Raw genomic sequence first — 14548 nt, 5'->3', positions numbered from 1 at the left:
ATGGCTGAAGCAGACTTAGGAAGAGTGGCAGGAGGGAAGCTCAGGGGAGTCATGGGAGCCAGATCATGTGGGGACATACTTTGAGTGGGTGATGGGAAGCTATTGGGGGGCTCTGAGCAAGGAGTAACATGATTTGATAAAAGGTTGATGGGTCTCTGGATGCATATTGAGACTAGACTGAAAGGGGACAAAGGCAGAAGCCTAGCTCAGAGGCTTCTGCAGACATCTAGGCAAGAGGTGATGGTGGCCTGGACCTGGGTATGATGACACAGGAAGTGGTAAGAAGTTGTCAGATTCTGAATATACTGTGAAGGTAGAGCCAGAAGTTTTTTCTGTCAAATATGGAGTATGGAAGAAAGAAGAGTTGAGGAGCCCAAGGTTTTAGGGCTGAGCAGCTGGAAGGATGGAGTTGCCATTCACTGCAGTGGGGAAGATGGCAGGAGGTGAAGAATTAGGGAGATGCCAGGAGCTGTGTTTAGAGCACTTGTGATGCCTGTTAATATATCCAAGTGGAGATGTCAGGAGGTAGCAGGAAATACAAGCTTGGGGATATAAATCTGGGACTTGTCATTATACTGAATCTATGTATTACTGGTTTTTAAAGCCAAGAGACTGTGAGAAATTACTTAGGAAGTAGGTGTAATCAGAAGAGAGAGTAGGTCCTTGGGCTGAGCCCTGGGGCAGCCCAATAGTTTAGAATTTGAGGAAGGGAGAAACCTGCATACAGGCTTAGAAGGAGCAGCCAGAGAGGTAAGAGGCCAAGCTGGCAAGTGCAGGCGCACTGGAAAGGAGTGTTTTAAGGAGAAGGAAGAACTGTCAGCAATATGGAAGATGAGGTTGAAGACTTAACCACCAGATTTAGTGACCAGGAGGTCACTGGTACCGAGCAGTTTGGGTGGCATTGAAGGGGACAGCATGGGGGGTGGGCCTACAATCTGTATGGAACAGGTTCAAGAGAGTCTGGGAGGAGAGAGATTAGGGACAGCAAGTATTGGCAACTCTTGCAAGTTTTACTTGAAAGGAAGGATAGAAATGGATCTTAACTGATAAAGATTTTAACTTCTTGATGAAATTGTGGCAACATATAAGACTGGCCCGGGGGTCACAGGTAGAGGTGAGGATACCTAAGTGTCTGACAGGAGACAAGAGCTCCATTCCTTACTGACCTTCCTCTTTTGGCCTGTGGCATTAGGGAGCATTGCCCAGAGTTGTTCACATTTAATGAAAGCCATTTTAGTGTTACTGAGCTCTTTCACTATGGTCGTCATGATTACTGGAGATCTGCTCCTAGAAATGGTTGAACAGTTTGGAGCCTTTTACAACATTGCTGCTTCCCCCATCTAAACTGACTCTGTTAGCTTCTTTGTCAGCTCCCTTTGAAGTCCAACTTCCTTCTTTAAAATCAGCCATGGCATGGTTTTCTCTCACCAGCTCAGAATTCTTCCACACTAGGCAACTGGGAAAGACTGGGCTCAGAAACTGTTTTGTTGGCTTTGGGCCCAGCTGAGCTGACCAAAATAGCCAGCAGAAGGCCTGTTTGAGGGGAATGAAATTCCTCCAGGGGAGGAACCATAGTTGCAGTCAGGAAAGCTATAGCCAGAGTGGCAGGAGCCTGCAAGGCAGCCCAGTGTCCTCAAGGCTAGCTGTGGGGCTAGAAGGAGGCCTGTGGTGGCCGGGAAGGAATGGGTCAAGGTGACAGCTCAGTGTTTGAAGTATCTGTGGCCAGCTCAAGTGGAGGGGCCTACAGAGGCATAACCTTGGGAGTCATCTGTCTGTGGAAGGTACCTGAAGCCATGTGAGTGGGCACAGTCACCCATGCAAAGGGTGTTGGGGAAGAGGAGAGAACAGATGCTGAGTAATGTCCATATTTAAGGCATGGCAAAGGAGGAGGAGCCCATAAGGGGAAGAGTGGCCAGAGAGGTGGGAGAAAATCCTTGCAAGTTTCGAGAGGGGGGATATGATCAAAGGGCCAAGAACTGCTCAAGAGCATTCACTGGATACAACAAGGAGGTCTTGGTGACCTTGGCAAGAGCAATTTCAGCAGAAGGCTGGTGTGGACTCCTGATGCAGCTCTTCAAGGAATGAGCGAGTGAGAAAGAAAGGAGAGGGGCAGCAAAGTGCTGGCAGCTTTTCTCCAAGTTTGGCCAAGGAAGGAAGAAGAGAAGGCTGTAGCTCGAGGAGATGGGAGGGAGAGAGGGATAGTCAGTACATCAAGAATGTGGAGACTGGGATGCTTTTCTGCTGGTCTTGGAATTAAACTGGCTTCCAATATGGGGAAAGGAAAGCTGAAAGTGACCCCATCAGGCACCTATAATTGCTCCTTCCCACCATCCCTGCCCCTCCATGCTGCCTTCAAGCCTTGTCTTATGCCCTTGAAGTCTTCCTTGGGAGCCCAAGAGAGGGACTTACTTTCTTAGTAGATTACTGTAAAACTTTTCCTGATTTGGGGCTGTTGAGGAAGGTTTAGCCAACCTGAATTAATGAAAAATCGAAATGGATTAACTTTGAAAGACATGCAGCTCTTTCGAGCATAGGCAGTAATCCCACTTACCAGTGTTATTAAATGCAGGTTTCAGGAACTGGATGTAAATTGCTGTTAAGAGCAAATGGTCGAGGAGTGGGTATCGCTTAGTGCTTTGAGCGGCTTCCATGGGTTCAATCCCCGGTACCTCCTAAAGAAAAAAAAAGCAAATAGTACTATTAAAATGGTGGAAGTAGTATATAACAATTACCTAACCATGCCCAAGAGTCCCTTTGCAGTTTTCATACACCATTTAGCCTCTGAATAGTATAAAGGAAAAGTGAAGCACAATTTATGTCCAAATTATACATTTTAAATATAAGGTTACAAATTAATGAGGTTTGAAAGTACCTTTGATCATAGTCCTACAGTTAACGTATCTGTGCTACCTTCCCATAGCCACTTTTCATTTATAAACATTTATAAACTGGAAATACTTCTCTTTCCCCTCTCATGGTTAACCCCAGGATGTAATTCTGCAATGCAGGGAGATGGTTCCATTGTGGTTGCCTGGGTGTGCAGCCCAGGGACCGTAAAGCCCTGGATAACACTAGGGGGGAGACTTAAAAGTACTGGTTTGAGATCCAGAGAAGTATTTCAAGAGCCAGCTGGGGAGGAAAATGAAACCGAAATGAAATGGTGCAATGTCAGGCGCCAGCAGTCTGCAGCTTGTTCCAGTAGCTTCTGCTTTAACTTCCTAACTCTGAAGAATCACTCTGAGCCCAGCCCATCTGCAAATGGTTTGAGTCCAGGGTCATAATGACTGCAGGGGGAGAGAGGGAAATGTGAAAGGGACGTGATTAAGGAAGTGGCAGGCCAGATTTCATTTTGTTTTATTTCATTTGCTCTCTGTCCTTTTCTGACATCCCTCCATTTCATTACAAAGGGTGTCTAGGCAGAGTCATTCCCCACTTCTAGCCAAGTTAACCTGAGCCTTCCCTTCCCAGCTCTGCCAGAACTAATCCTGTGTTTTTATCAGCAGCAAGAATTATAAAAACCTTGAAGAGCACTTAGTCCTCCTTTCCATCGCATATAGACATCCCACTCCAACAGACACACACACATCCTGCCTCTGGCCAGATGATTCCAGGAAAGGGAGAACATTACTTCGAGAGGTAACCGAGTCCTACTTTTTAAAGCTCTCTGTCACATTAAACTGAAATCTGCCTTCTTGAAATTCCCATCCCAAAGTCTTGGCTCTGCCCTGTGGGCCCACATCTGGAATAAATATCCGGGTGGACGTCGCTACTCTGGCATCCTGGTCACAGCCAGTGCTGCTCTTTTCTGAACACGCTCCAGTTGAAAATTCCCCTCTCAGAACGCCCCTCAGGACAGAACCTGACCCTCCAGCTGTCACCCAAGCATGCAGAATACACTGGGACTGTTATTTTTCTTGTTCTGCAATTGAACTTTTAGAAATATAGTTTAAGCTTGCAGTCATATTCTTGGCAACCATACCTAGTAACTGTTGGCTCCCATTTAGCTTAAGAGTCAAAAACCACTGGGGCTTTTCCACATGCAGACCACTGGTAAGCCTTGTCATTCGTACCAAATTCATGTGCTCATGTGCTTTTTTTTTTTTTTTAAGGAGGTACTGGGGATCAAACCCAGGACCTCACAGGGGAAGCAGGCACTCAACCACTCGAGCTACATTGTTCCCGATTTTTTTTTAAAACGTTAAGTGCAGGATTTATTAAACTTCAAAATTTAAACCACCATTTATTGATTTCCCACTATCTGCCAGGTCTTGTGCTTGATGCTTATCATATAAATTATTGAAGCCACACAGACCTATAAGGACATTAGCATTCCACAGATGGTGAGCAGGCTGAGAGAGGCACGAACGCACCAGCCATCCCACCGACAGACCCCAGGCTCAAAGCCCTTGCTTAGGTCTGGGGCCTCATGCCCTGCAGCATGGCCCTCGCCATTTCTAAGGTCTCCCTGAGCCCTGATACTGATACGCACGGTCTTCACAATCCTTGGCTTTGTGACATCTGCAAGTTTAGCTCACCCACTGGGTCTCTGCACTGTTTTCTAAACTTGGATAGTAGATAAAGTACTCTAAAGCCACAATTTCCAACCTCTAGGTCATACAACCAATTTAAGTGAGTCACAAATAGCACTTTTAAAAAATGAAGTAGGATTGAAAAATAGCAAAGTACCTCACATATAGTAAGGGTAAATTTTGTTTCAAGAAACTTCTATTGCATGGGCACAGGACAGGGAGGTATCGTGTGTATGTGCATACGTTTGTGCATGCACACACATGCTGGGTCTTGATGTAAATTGTTTTAGTGTTCATGGTCAAAAATAGTATGAATACCACTGCTGTAAAAGAAAAATGTTTTTTCATTTTCATTATAAGGAGAAATTGTTTTCATCATAATGCTACAGCTTCACTTAATTATGTACAAACATATATACCTGTGTATCAACTCATTGATCTAGTGCCTAAAAAAATGAACAAATTAGTAACTATTAAAAAAAAAAACAGTAAAATTCAAATTGGTAACATCACTAGTAGGAGGAAGATGTTTCATGAACCCGAATTGCTGCTTTCACCGTGAAGACGGCACAGACCCCATACTTTGGGGCTCCCGGAGGTCCCATAAGCCCACCCTGCAGCGCGCTTGTGCCGCACAACAGTCCTCCCACCACCTCTGAAGATGGGTCATGGGACCTTCATTTTGCACCCGTGGACCATGTGTGCAGAACCAGTTGTCTTGATTAGGCTGTGCAGTTATGCTGGTGCCACCTGGCACCAGTGCTGTCGTAAACCCAAATGCGGGTGCTAAAATGTGGCAGGACTTTGGGTGAGCAACAGTCACCTATGATCGATAGGATAATGCTCATTTTCAAAAAGATGATCTCTGAAGGTGAAAAGAAATTGTGGTAGGGCATGAGCTTTGGAGGAGAGGGCCTGTGGCCCCTGGGCCTGGGGCACATTCCTCCTTTGAGGCCCACTGGTTGATGCTGTAGCAGCAGGTGCGCAGGGTGGCATGGCACTCGGTGCTCACTGAGGCTTGGTCAGTTCAGCCCCCAAACTAAACTATCATCTGGCCCACGTTTTCTGTACATTCTCTACTGCCAAGAATATTATGAAAGTTCAGCCCCATGCCTTGTTGAAATAAAATGCATGGTGTTTACCATTCTCCTGATTTATCCATCCAAAACACAATTAAAAAAAAAATTTCTCCAGCAGTACTTGTTTTTCACAACTGCACACTTACTCCTTGTGACCACATCTTCCTTTCCTAAGCTTCAGTGCTGTTGAATCATTTTTCCAGGATTTTGCCACAGATCAGTGTTCATAATGTTTTTAATGTTTCAGGTCCAACATAAGATTTTGCCCTGAGCTGCCTTCTGGTTCCTCACCCAAGTTTGTAAGGGTGTCTACAAAGTCACTCGCTACCCTGCAGTGCAGTCTGCTTGAGCTTAGAGCCCAGAAATCATTCGAAGTATTGGTGCATCCTTTTACCAGCCCATCACCTGTTGTGGGCTTCACTTCCCCCAAAGCACCTTTCTTTCCCTTTTCCCACCTAAGAAACATCCCCCCAAAGAGAGATGACAGAGAGGCCAGCTAACAAATGGCTCTACTTTCTCCCTGACCTCTGTCCTCTTCTTGCTGAATGCCCAAAAGGGGCTAATTCCTTCCTGGTTCTTCTTGAACCAAGCATAGTTTTTGGTTTGTTGTTTGGTTGACTTGGTTTGGTTTTTTAGGCAGTACCGGGGATTGAACCTGGGACCTCATACATGGGAAGTAGGCCCTCAACCACTGAGTTACACCTGTTTCCCCCCAAGTATAGTTTTTCTTTAAATTAAGGGCTCTTTCAGTGATCTGCAATATTTTTCACAGTCCATCTCTGGGCTCAGTCTTTAAATGCCAGCTCTCCTGGCCTAGATCACCTTGGTTCTTTACACCTGACCTTTAAAATCAGGTCTCTAGGCCCAACCAAGCTTCCTGCTCATTCCCTGTATGGGCTGATGCCAAGCAAAACTGACAGAGAAGCATCAGAGTAAAAGTGATTGCAATCACACTTGTTTATGTAGCTCTTCTCCTTGTATTCAACACTGGGATGGTTTGTGATTTTTATTGTAAGAATTTCATTTTCTTGAGCTCTTTTCCCTTTTAGAATCTCTGAAGAATTACTCCTTGTTTCTGAACTTCCTGAAATCTACTTTGCAAAGGTCTAGGATGCGAGTGTGACTCTGCCCAGAGTTCTTTTCCTTCCTGATTTAGTTACTCTTAAGATGGCCTAGATTCTTCCTCCCCAGTTTCTCATGACTTCCAATTTACCTGCTGTCTTTTTCTTTGGGGAGGGAGGGAAAAGGGGGATCAGACTGGAGCGTAGAGAGTCTCTTCATTACCTCCTCAATCTTCTTTCTTTTCCTTTACTAAAAAATAAATATAATAGAGTATGTTCATTGTGGGAAAATAAGAAAATATATAAAAATAAGGTGGGGAATTTCTAAGTCAAGCAAAATCCTATCACCCAGCTATAACTGGCTTTGAATGTTTTAGCATTCCTAGAGACCTTTTTTTTAAATTTAATTTAATTTTATTTTTTAAAAAAATATTACATTAAAAAAATATGAGGTCCCATTCAACCCCACCGCCCCCACCCCCCACTCCCCCCACATCTAGAGACCTTTTTAAACTATTCGACTCCATTCATGTAGAGATATATACCACATTTTTAAACAAAAATGGAATTTATTATTTTTTCATCCTTCTTGTTATATTCAGTCATTGACACTAACTGGTCTTGGTGGTAACTATGAGGTCAAATTTCTTGTCCTATGAAAAGGCATAAATTCACTCAAATTACCCCGGAGCTATAAATTGCTAGCTGGGGCCTAGGTGCCTCTGTGGTGCTGCTGAGCATAAAACACCCAGGCCTTCCGAAAGGAACAGCTGTGTCCTCCTTGCCAGGAATCGTGGCTGAGCAATGCTTCCCTCCCAGGCTAGCCTGGCATCTGGCTGCAGCAAGAGTGAGCAGGAGACTGGAGTTGGAGCTAGAGGATTAGCTAGGGGGCTCCTCCTGCCCACTTCAGAGGTTCCACTCTGGCTAAGGAGAGTCGGCAGTGCCCAGCAGAGAGAGGGCTGTGGAAGGTGGCACAGCTTACTGCAGGCAGTCTTGGCATCTTAGTGTTCTCCCAGGCTATCGTGGCCGGAAGACACAGTCCACTGGAGGCAGCATCAGCTGTCCTCATGGCCTCAAATGGAGTCTGAGGAGAGGAGAAGGTCATTCACTGAAACAGGGTGTGCACCTCGAGAAGGGAGATGTGGGGAAGGAGCCCTTTACCTCTCTCCAAGGTGCAGTGAGTAGAGGTAAAAAGAATATCTGAGGTCCATGAGCTGGGATCTCTTGGCCACCTTGTGCTTTACTCCATCTCTTTTCTTCCAGCAGATCCACAGACCAGCATGGCTGCCACTGCCGCTGTCAGTCCCAGTGACTACCTGCAGCCCGCCGCCCCCACCACCCAGGCGAGTGGGCACCGGGCTCCACGGGATGGGGCTGCATCTGCCAGGAAGGTCTCACTGAGGCTGACGTTAGAACACTCTGAAAACTCCTTTTCTGCATTGTCACCAGCACAGTCTCACTGAGAATACCCTGGGATATGAGTCCAGGGAAGGTTCAGGCATCCACATTTTTCTGAACTAAGAAGCCTTGGCCATTTACCTCAGGTTTCACAGTGGAGTTGGGGAAGAAAAAAGAGGATTAAACCCAAGGTTCCTTCCACCAGACCCCACTGCCCATGAAAGAAAAATGGAGGCAGTGTCCTTGAAAGCGTATGGAGTCATAGGCACCAAGCACTAGAAAACACTTTTACTGAAGCGTTTATTCTTCCCGCTGCCCCTCAGTCCCTGTGGTGGGAACTCCATCTGGGAAAGCTCACAACCTGGGGATGATTCGGTGTTCCTGTTAGAAGCAAGGCCAGTGGGGAGGGACGTGTTAGTTCACCCTGTCTTTGGGTGCTTCTGGGATTTCCTGTATGAGAAAGATGTTCCCCACCCTTTCTCCCTCACTTAACAGAGAAGTCAGGAAGACGGGGAGACAGGAGCAATTGCAGGGGAGACTGCCAACAACATGCTTACCACAGGGGCAGAACAGAGCCACGCTGAGAGCTGCCAGGGGAGAGGATCCTAAAGGGAAGAAGGGTGGCTGGGCTCACACACCTCACGTCTCACCCCTTCCCTCTGCTTGGTTTTTTTGCAGGACTCCCAACCGTCTCCCTTAGCTCTGCTGGCCGCAACATGTAGCAAAATTGGCCCCCCAGCTGTGGAAGCTGCTGTGACGCCTCCTGCTCCCCCCCAGCCCACACCACGGAAACTCGTTCCAATCAAACCTGCCCCTCTCCCTCTCAGTCCCGGCAAGAACAGCTTTGGAATCTTGTCCTCCAAAGGAAACATACTTCAAATTCAGGGGTCACAACTGAGTACGTCTTATCCTGGGGGGCAGCTGGTGTTTGCCATCCAGAATCCAACCATTATCAACAAAGGGACCCGATCAAATGCCAACATCCAGTACCAGGCGGTCCCTCAGATCCAGGCGAGCAATTCCCAAACTATCCAAGTGCAGCCCAGTCTCACCAACCAGATCCAGATCATCCCTGGCACCCACCAAGCCATCATCACACCCTCACCATCCAGCCACAAGCCTGTCCCCATCAAGCCAGCCCCTGCCCAGAAGTCGAGCACAACCACCACTCCCGGGCAGAGCGGGGCCAACGTGGTGAAGCTGACTGGTGGGGGCGGCAACGTGACACTCACTCTGCCTGTCAACAACCTCGTGAGCACCGGTGACACGGGGGCCTCCGCTCAGCTCCTCACTGAAAGCCCCCCCACCCCACTGTCCAAGACTAACAAGAAAGTGAGGAAGAAGAGCCTTCCTGCCTCCCAGCCCCCCATGGCCGTGGCAGAGCAGGTGGAGACCGTGCTGATTGAGACTACCGCAGACAACATCATCCAGGCAGGAAACAACCTGCTAATCGTTCAGAGTCCCGGCGGGGGCCAGCCAGCCGTGGTCCAGCAGGTCCAGGTGGTACCCCCGAAGGCGGAGCAGCAGCAGGTGGTGCAGATCCCCCAGCAGGCCCTGCGGGTGGTGCAGGCGGCATCCGCCACCCTCCCCACTGTCCCCCAGAAGCCCTCCCAGAACTTTCAGATCCAGGCGACTGAGCCGACACCTACTCAGGTACCACACAGGGCCTCTGTGCCTGCCTCCCTTTCCTCCTCAGCACTACACTGCTGACGTTGGCTTACCTTTTGGTTTGCTTTTTAAGATGTTGCTTTGCTGATGTACCCCCTGCCTTGATCTCAGTGTAGGGAGCCAGTATTGTCTGGGATGGGCAGTAAGTGGACATTCCTGCCTGGCACATGGGCTCTCTGCATTTCAGAGGGCCAAGTACAGGTTAGCTTTAGAAATCAGATCAAACAGGTATATTGTGGCCAGCTTTTTCTTTATGGGATTCTTTTATGAGTGGGTGGGAGGGTGGTATCTATTTCTTAATAAATTATTTTACATTATAGAATTTTCTACTCAATAGCAAGAATGAAAAGATTCAAGTCAGAACCACAGAGTTTGATGTAAAGTATGAAATTAACAAGAAATACGCTGGGCATTTCCATGATCGTGATCATGACCAGAAGAAAAAGGAAGGGAAAAAAATATAGGAAAAAGAAATTGGAAGAGCAGCCCACTTTTGTGGCAGGGACATTTAGACGTTGAAGTTAGATTCCTCTGGGATGTGCAATTCAACCAGAATGTTCTGGTTTCTGGCATTTCTTCTCTCTTCTTAATGCACTAATGCTCCATTATCTCTTTGGCCCTGGGAGGCTGGCTTTCCTCACTGTGCATGCCTGTGAAGTGCCAGGGACAGGGCCTGTGTTGCAGCTGGACATTCTGGAGCTCAGAGAAGTTAGAGAGCATTCAGGATCTCCTGGGAATTAGTGACAAGCCAGAGTTCAACTCAAACCCCATTCTCTTTTCATTTCTCCACCTTGCCTCTTTTTGTCTTAATATGTGGCAGGTGATACCATTGAAATTGGGGGTAGAGATTTGGGGAAATTGGGGTTTTTTTTAAGTAAAAGGAAGCTCCTGCCACTCAGGGACGTATAACATAGTTGTTTCCAGAGAGAAAGCTGAGGCGTCACAGTGAGTGGCAGCAGGAAGTTGTGCCATCTCCTGGGTGGAGAAGTAGTCGAATTTGCGCTGTGGGAGCAGCAGTCAAGCAGGAGGAAACCTGCGGCCTGCCCTAGAGGACGTTCTCCTCCCTTCTGGCATTTTACATATTGCCAAATGATGTATAATTTACTTAATAATATTTGTCACATTATCTCTGAGGTTCTGTAATCAGGCCTACCTTAAAGGTGAAGAACTGAGGTGATTGCTTCTTAGAGCGCTGACTCTTGGCATTGCTTCCCTTCCCTGAGGTGCCATGTCCTGAAATGATGGAGGCAGAACCTGAGTGCGGATTTTCCTAAGGAAATAATTATATATACACAGAAACATTTAGCTACAATATTTTTTTACTGACTACACTATTTTCCTTTATCCCAAAGTACTATTATTTATACAACTAATACCCTGTTAAGTGTACATCTAGGCAGTACCAGTCTTATAGCTAAATTCCTAAAAGTGGGTCAAAGGATGTGCACAATTAAATAAAAAGTATTATACTCTGTATCAGAGGTTGGCAACCTGTGGTTCATGGGTTAGATCTGACCAGTCACCTGTTTTTGTAAATAAAGTTTTATTGGAACACAGTTATACCCATTTGTTGACGTATTGTTTAGCTGCTTTTGCACAAGGGCAGAGTTGAATCATTGCAGTAGAGACCTTCTGGCCTTCAAAGCCTGAAATACTTACTATATGGCCCTTTATAGAAAAAGTTTGCTGACCTCTGCTCTATATTATGAACAAACAATGTTCTAGTAACAGAAACTTCAATACGCAGAAAACAGCAATGATTCACAAAAGGTGAACATATCAAAAAATGGAATGAGATTTGTATATTCATTAAGAGGTGGCATGAGGTCGGTTGGTTTGTTTTTCACTAAGAAACACAGTTCCAAATAATCTAGGAATTAAAAATAACCCCAATCATAATCACAACAGGATTTTATTCTCTATAAAGAAATTTATTTTTTCTCTGAATCATTTAAGCATAAATTGCCAACATGACCCCCGGTCATTTCTGAGCGGTTTGTAGATAGGCCATAATTCCTACCCACCTGGACATTCTACATACAACCATCAAAACCAGGAAATCAGCACTAAAGCATCCTGCCAGCTAATTCAGCCACCCCATTTGGGTTTCACCACTTGACCCAGTATTTCCTTTATAGCCAAAGGATCTGATCCAGGCTCACAGTGAGTTGTCCTTTCTCCTCAGCCTCTTCTAATCTGGAATAGTTCCTCAGTCTTGTCTTGACTTTCATGACCTTGATACTTTTGGAGATTACAGGCCAGTTACTTTGGAGAATGTTGCTCAGTTTAGGTTTGTCTGGTATTTCCTCCTGATTAGGTGCATTTTTTGCAGAAACATCACAGAAGCAATGCTGTGTTCTCACTGCATCCTACAGAGTGGGGCATGATTTCAATTTGTCCCCTTACTGGTAGATGATTAAAGTGGTGTCTGGCGGGTTTCTGTAGCATAAAGTTACTTTTCTTCCCTTTGTAATTAATTTGTATTTTGTGGGGGGATACTTTCACCCACATGCTTCAGTACCAAACTTTTACTATGACACATTTTTAGAATAACTTTAGATTTGCAGAAAAACGGCAGTGACAGTAGAGGGTTTCTACATATCCCTCACCCCGTTTCCCTGATCTTACATTATCATGGCACATTTGTCAAAATAAGAAACCAACATGGGCACATTATTAACTAAACTCCAGACTTGATTTGGCCTTCACCAGTTTTCCATGAATGTCCTCTCTCTGTTCCAGAGCCTCCCCCACCCCGCCCCACCCCTGGGGACCACACTGCATTTACTTGGCCCTGCTCCCACTCTGCCCTGGTCTGTGGCATTTTCTCAGTCTTGTTTCCCCTGCCCTTGACTGTCTGGAAGGTTCTGGCCAGGGATCCTGTGGAAGGTCCCCCAGTCTGGGTTTGGCTGCTGTTTTTCTCCTGACTTGACTAGGGTTACTCGTTTTTGGAAAGTATGCCTTAGAGGCACCGCACCCTCCTCACCATGTTATGTGAGGGTGGAATTCACGTCAGCCCTGTCGCATGGTTAAGTTAGGATCTTGCCAGGTTTCTCCACTGTGAAGGTACTGCTTCTCTCTTTGTGTAGTCTTTGTAAGCAGGTCATTAAATCCAGCCCATCTTTGGGGGAGGGGTGGAGGCAGGAATTAAGGCCCATATTTGGGGTGGGGGGCACCATCCATGCCTCAGGATTCTCCCATAAGGAAGAGTTATCTTTTCTCCCTCATGTATTTTATTTATTCAGTCATTTATATCAGTATGCACTCACATATGCTTATTTTATACTTTGGGTTATAATCCAATACTACATTGTTTATTTTGTGGCTCACACAGTTCCAGTTTTGGCCATGGGGGGGTGGGGCTCTTCCAGGTTGGTGCCTATATCTCTTTACGTGCTTCAACCCTTGTTTTTGTTTTTTAACAACTTTATTGAGATATATTATAATTCATATACCATAAAATTCACCCTTTGAAAGTGGATAGTTCAGTGTCTTTTAGGATATTGAAAGTTGTACAGCCATCACCACTAACTTTAGAACATTTTCATCAGCCCAAAAAGAAACCCTGTGTCCACTAGCAGTCACTCCCAGTCCTCTTCCCCCCTCTCCCCAGCCCCTGGCAACCTCTAATCTACTTTCTGTCTCTTTGCTGGGCGTTTCATTCATTCATTCATTTATTATTATTATTATTTAAATATTTATTTTTTTAAATTTATTTCTCTCCCCTTCCCCGCCCCTCCCCAAATTGTCTGCTCTCGTGTCCATTCGCTGTGTCTTCTTCTGTGACCACTTCTTATCAGCGGCACGGGAATCTGCGTTTCTTTTTGTTTCGTCATCTTGTGTCAGCTCTCTGTGTGTGCGGTGCCATTCCTGGACAGGCTGCACTTTGTTTCGCCCTGGGCGGCTTTCCTTACGGGGTGCACTTCTTGCGCGTGGGGCTCCCCTACGCGGGGGATACCCCTGCGTGGCAGGGCACTCCTTGAGCGTATCAGCACTGCTCATGGGCCAGCTCCACACGGATCAAGGAGGCCCAGGATTCAAAGCGCTTCCATTAGGCCAAGTCCTCTTCCCATGGACATTTCATTTAAATGGAATCATACAGTATGTGGCCTGTTGTGTGGCTTCTTTCACTTAGCATCATGTTTTCACGTTCATCCATGTTGTAGCATGGATCAGCACTTCATTCCTGTTTATCACTGAAGCACTTTGCTTATCCATTCATCTGTAGATGGACATTGGGGTGGCTTCCCTTTTTTGGCTACTATGTATAATGCTGCTGTGAACATTTATTTAAAGTTTTGTGTGGACATATGTTTTCAGTTTCTCTTGGGTATATGCCTAGCAGTGGAATTGCTGGGTCACCACTCTGTGTTTAACATTTTGAGGAACTGCCATACTCTTCAAAGTAGTGCACCGTTTTAGAATTCACCAGCAGTATCATATGAGGGTTCTAATTTCACTTTTTTATTTTAGCCATCCTAGTGGGTATGAAGTAGTAGCTCACTATGGTTTTGATTTATATTTTCTTAATGACTAATGAATGATTCTGAGAATCTTTTCATGTGCTTTTTGACCATTTGTATATATCTTCGAGGAAATGTGCATTCAGATCTTTTGCCAATTTTTTATAGGGTTGTCTTTTTATTATTGCATTGTAAGAGTTCTTTATATATCCTTGATATGAGTCTCTGATGAGATATATGATTTTCAAATATTTTCTCCCATTCTACGGGCTGTCTTCTCACTTTCTTGATGGCGTTCTTTGAAGCACAAGACTTTTTAGTGTTGCTGTTCAGTTTATCTATTTTTTTTT

The 14548-nt window shown here is 45.7% G+C and overlaps 1 protein-coding gene and 1 long non-coding RNA gene across 16 annotated transcripts in view; one reads left to right on the top strand and one right to left on the bottom strand.

Annotated features, from left to right (window-relative positions):
* The window catches only part of LOC139437160 (uncharacterized), a 29652-nt gene that overhangs the window by 1407 nt on the left and 13697 nt on the right, over positions 1 to 14548 (bottom strand). For 2 of the 3 annotated variants that reach the window (XR_011646864.1, XR_011646862.1), the window contains 2 exons: positions 10889 to 11005; positions 2552 to 2672 (listed from right to left, as the gene is read on the bottom strand). This is a non-coding gene — a long non-coding RNA (uncharacterized lncRNA). The remainder of the gene's footprint in view (positions 1 to 2551; positions 2673 to 10888; positions 11006 to 14548) is intronic. The other variant, XR_011646863.1, reaches the window with a different exon arrangement.
* Positions 1 to 14548, top strand: part of SP2 (Sp2 transcription factor) — a 29567-nt gene that overhangs the window by 9703 nt on the left and 5316 nt on the right. For 7 of the 13 annotated variants that reach the window (XM_058284071.2, XM_058284079.2, XM_058284075.2 and 4 more), the window contains 2 exons: positions 7933 to 8012; positions 8746 to 9720. In XM_058284071.2, coding sequence (XP_058140054.1) covers positions 7933 to 8012; positions 8746 to 9720 — 1055 coding nt within the window. Of the gene's footprint in view, positions 1 to 3503; positions 3637 to 7932; positions 8013 to 8745; positions 9721 to 14548 lie in introns of all 13 variants that reach the window. The other 6 variants (XM_058284072.2, XM_058284076.2, XM_058284081.2 and 3 more) reach the window with 3 other exon arrangements.

Source organism: Dasypus novemcinctus, chromosome 21 (assembly GCF_030445035.2).
Source record: "Dasypus novemcinctus isolate mDasNov1 chromosome 21, mDasNov1.1.hap2, whole genome shotgun sequence".
Lineage (NCBI taxonomy): Eukaryota > Metazoa > Chordata > Mammalia > Cingulata > Dasypodidae > Dasypus > Dasypus novemcinctus.
Note: the sequence above shows the minus strand (reverse complement) of the source record. Positions and strands in the feature narration are given on the sequence as shown.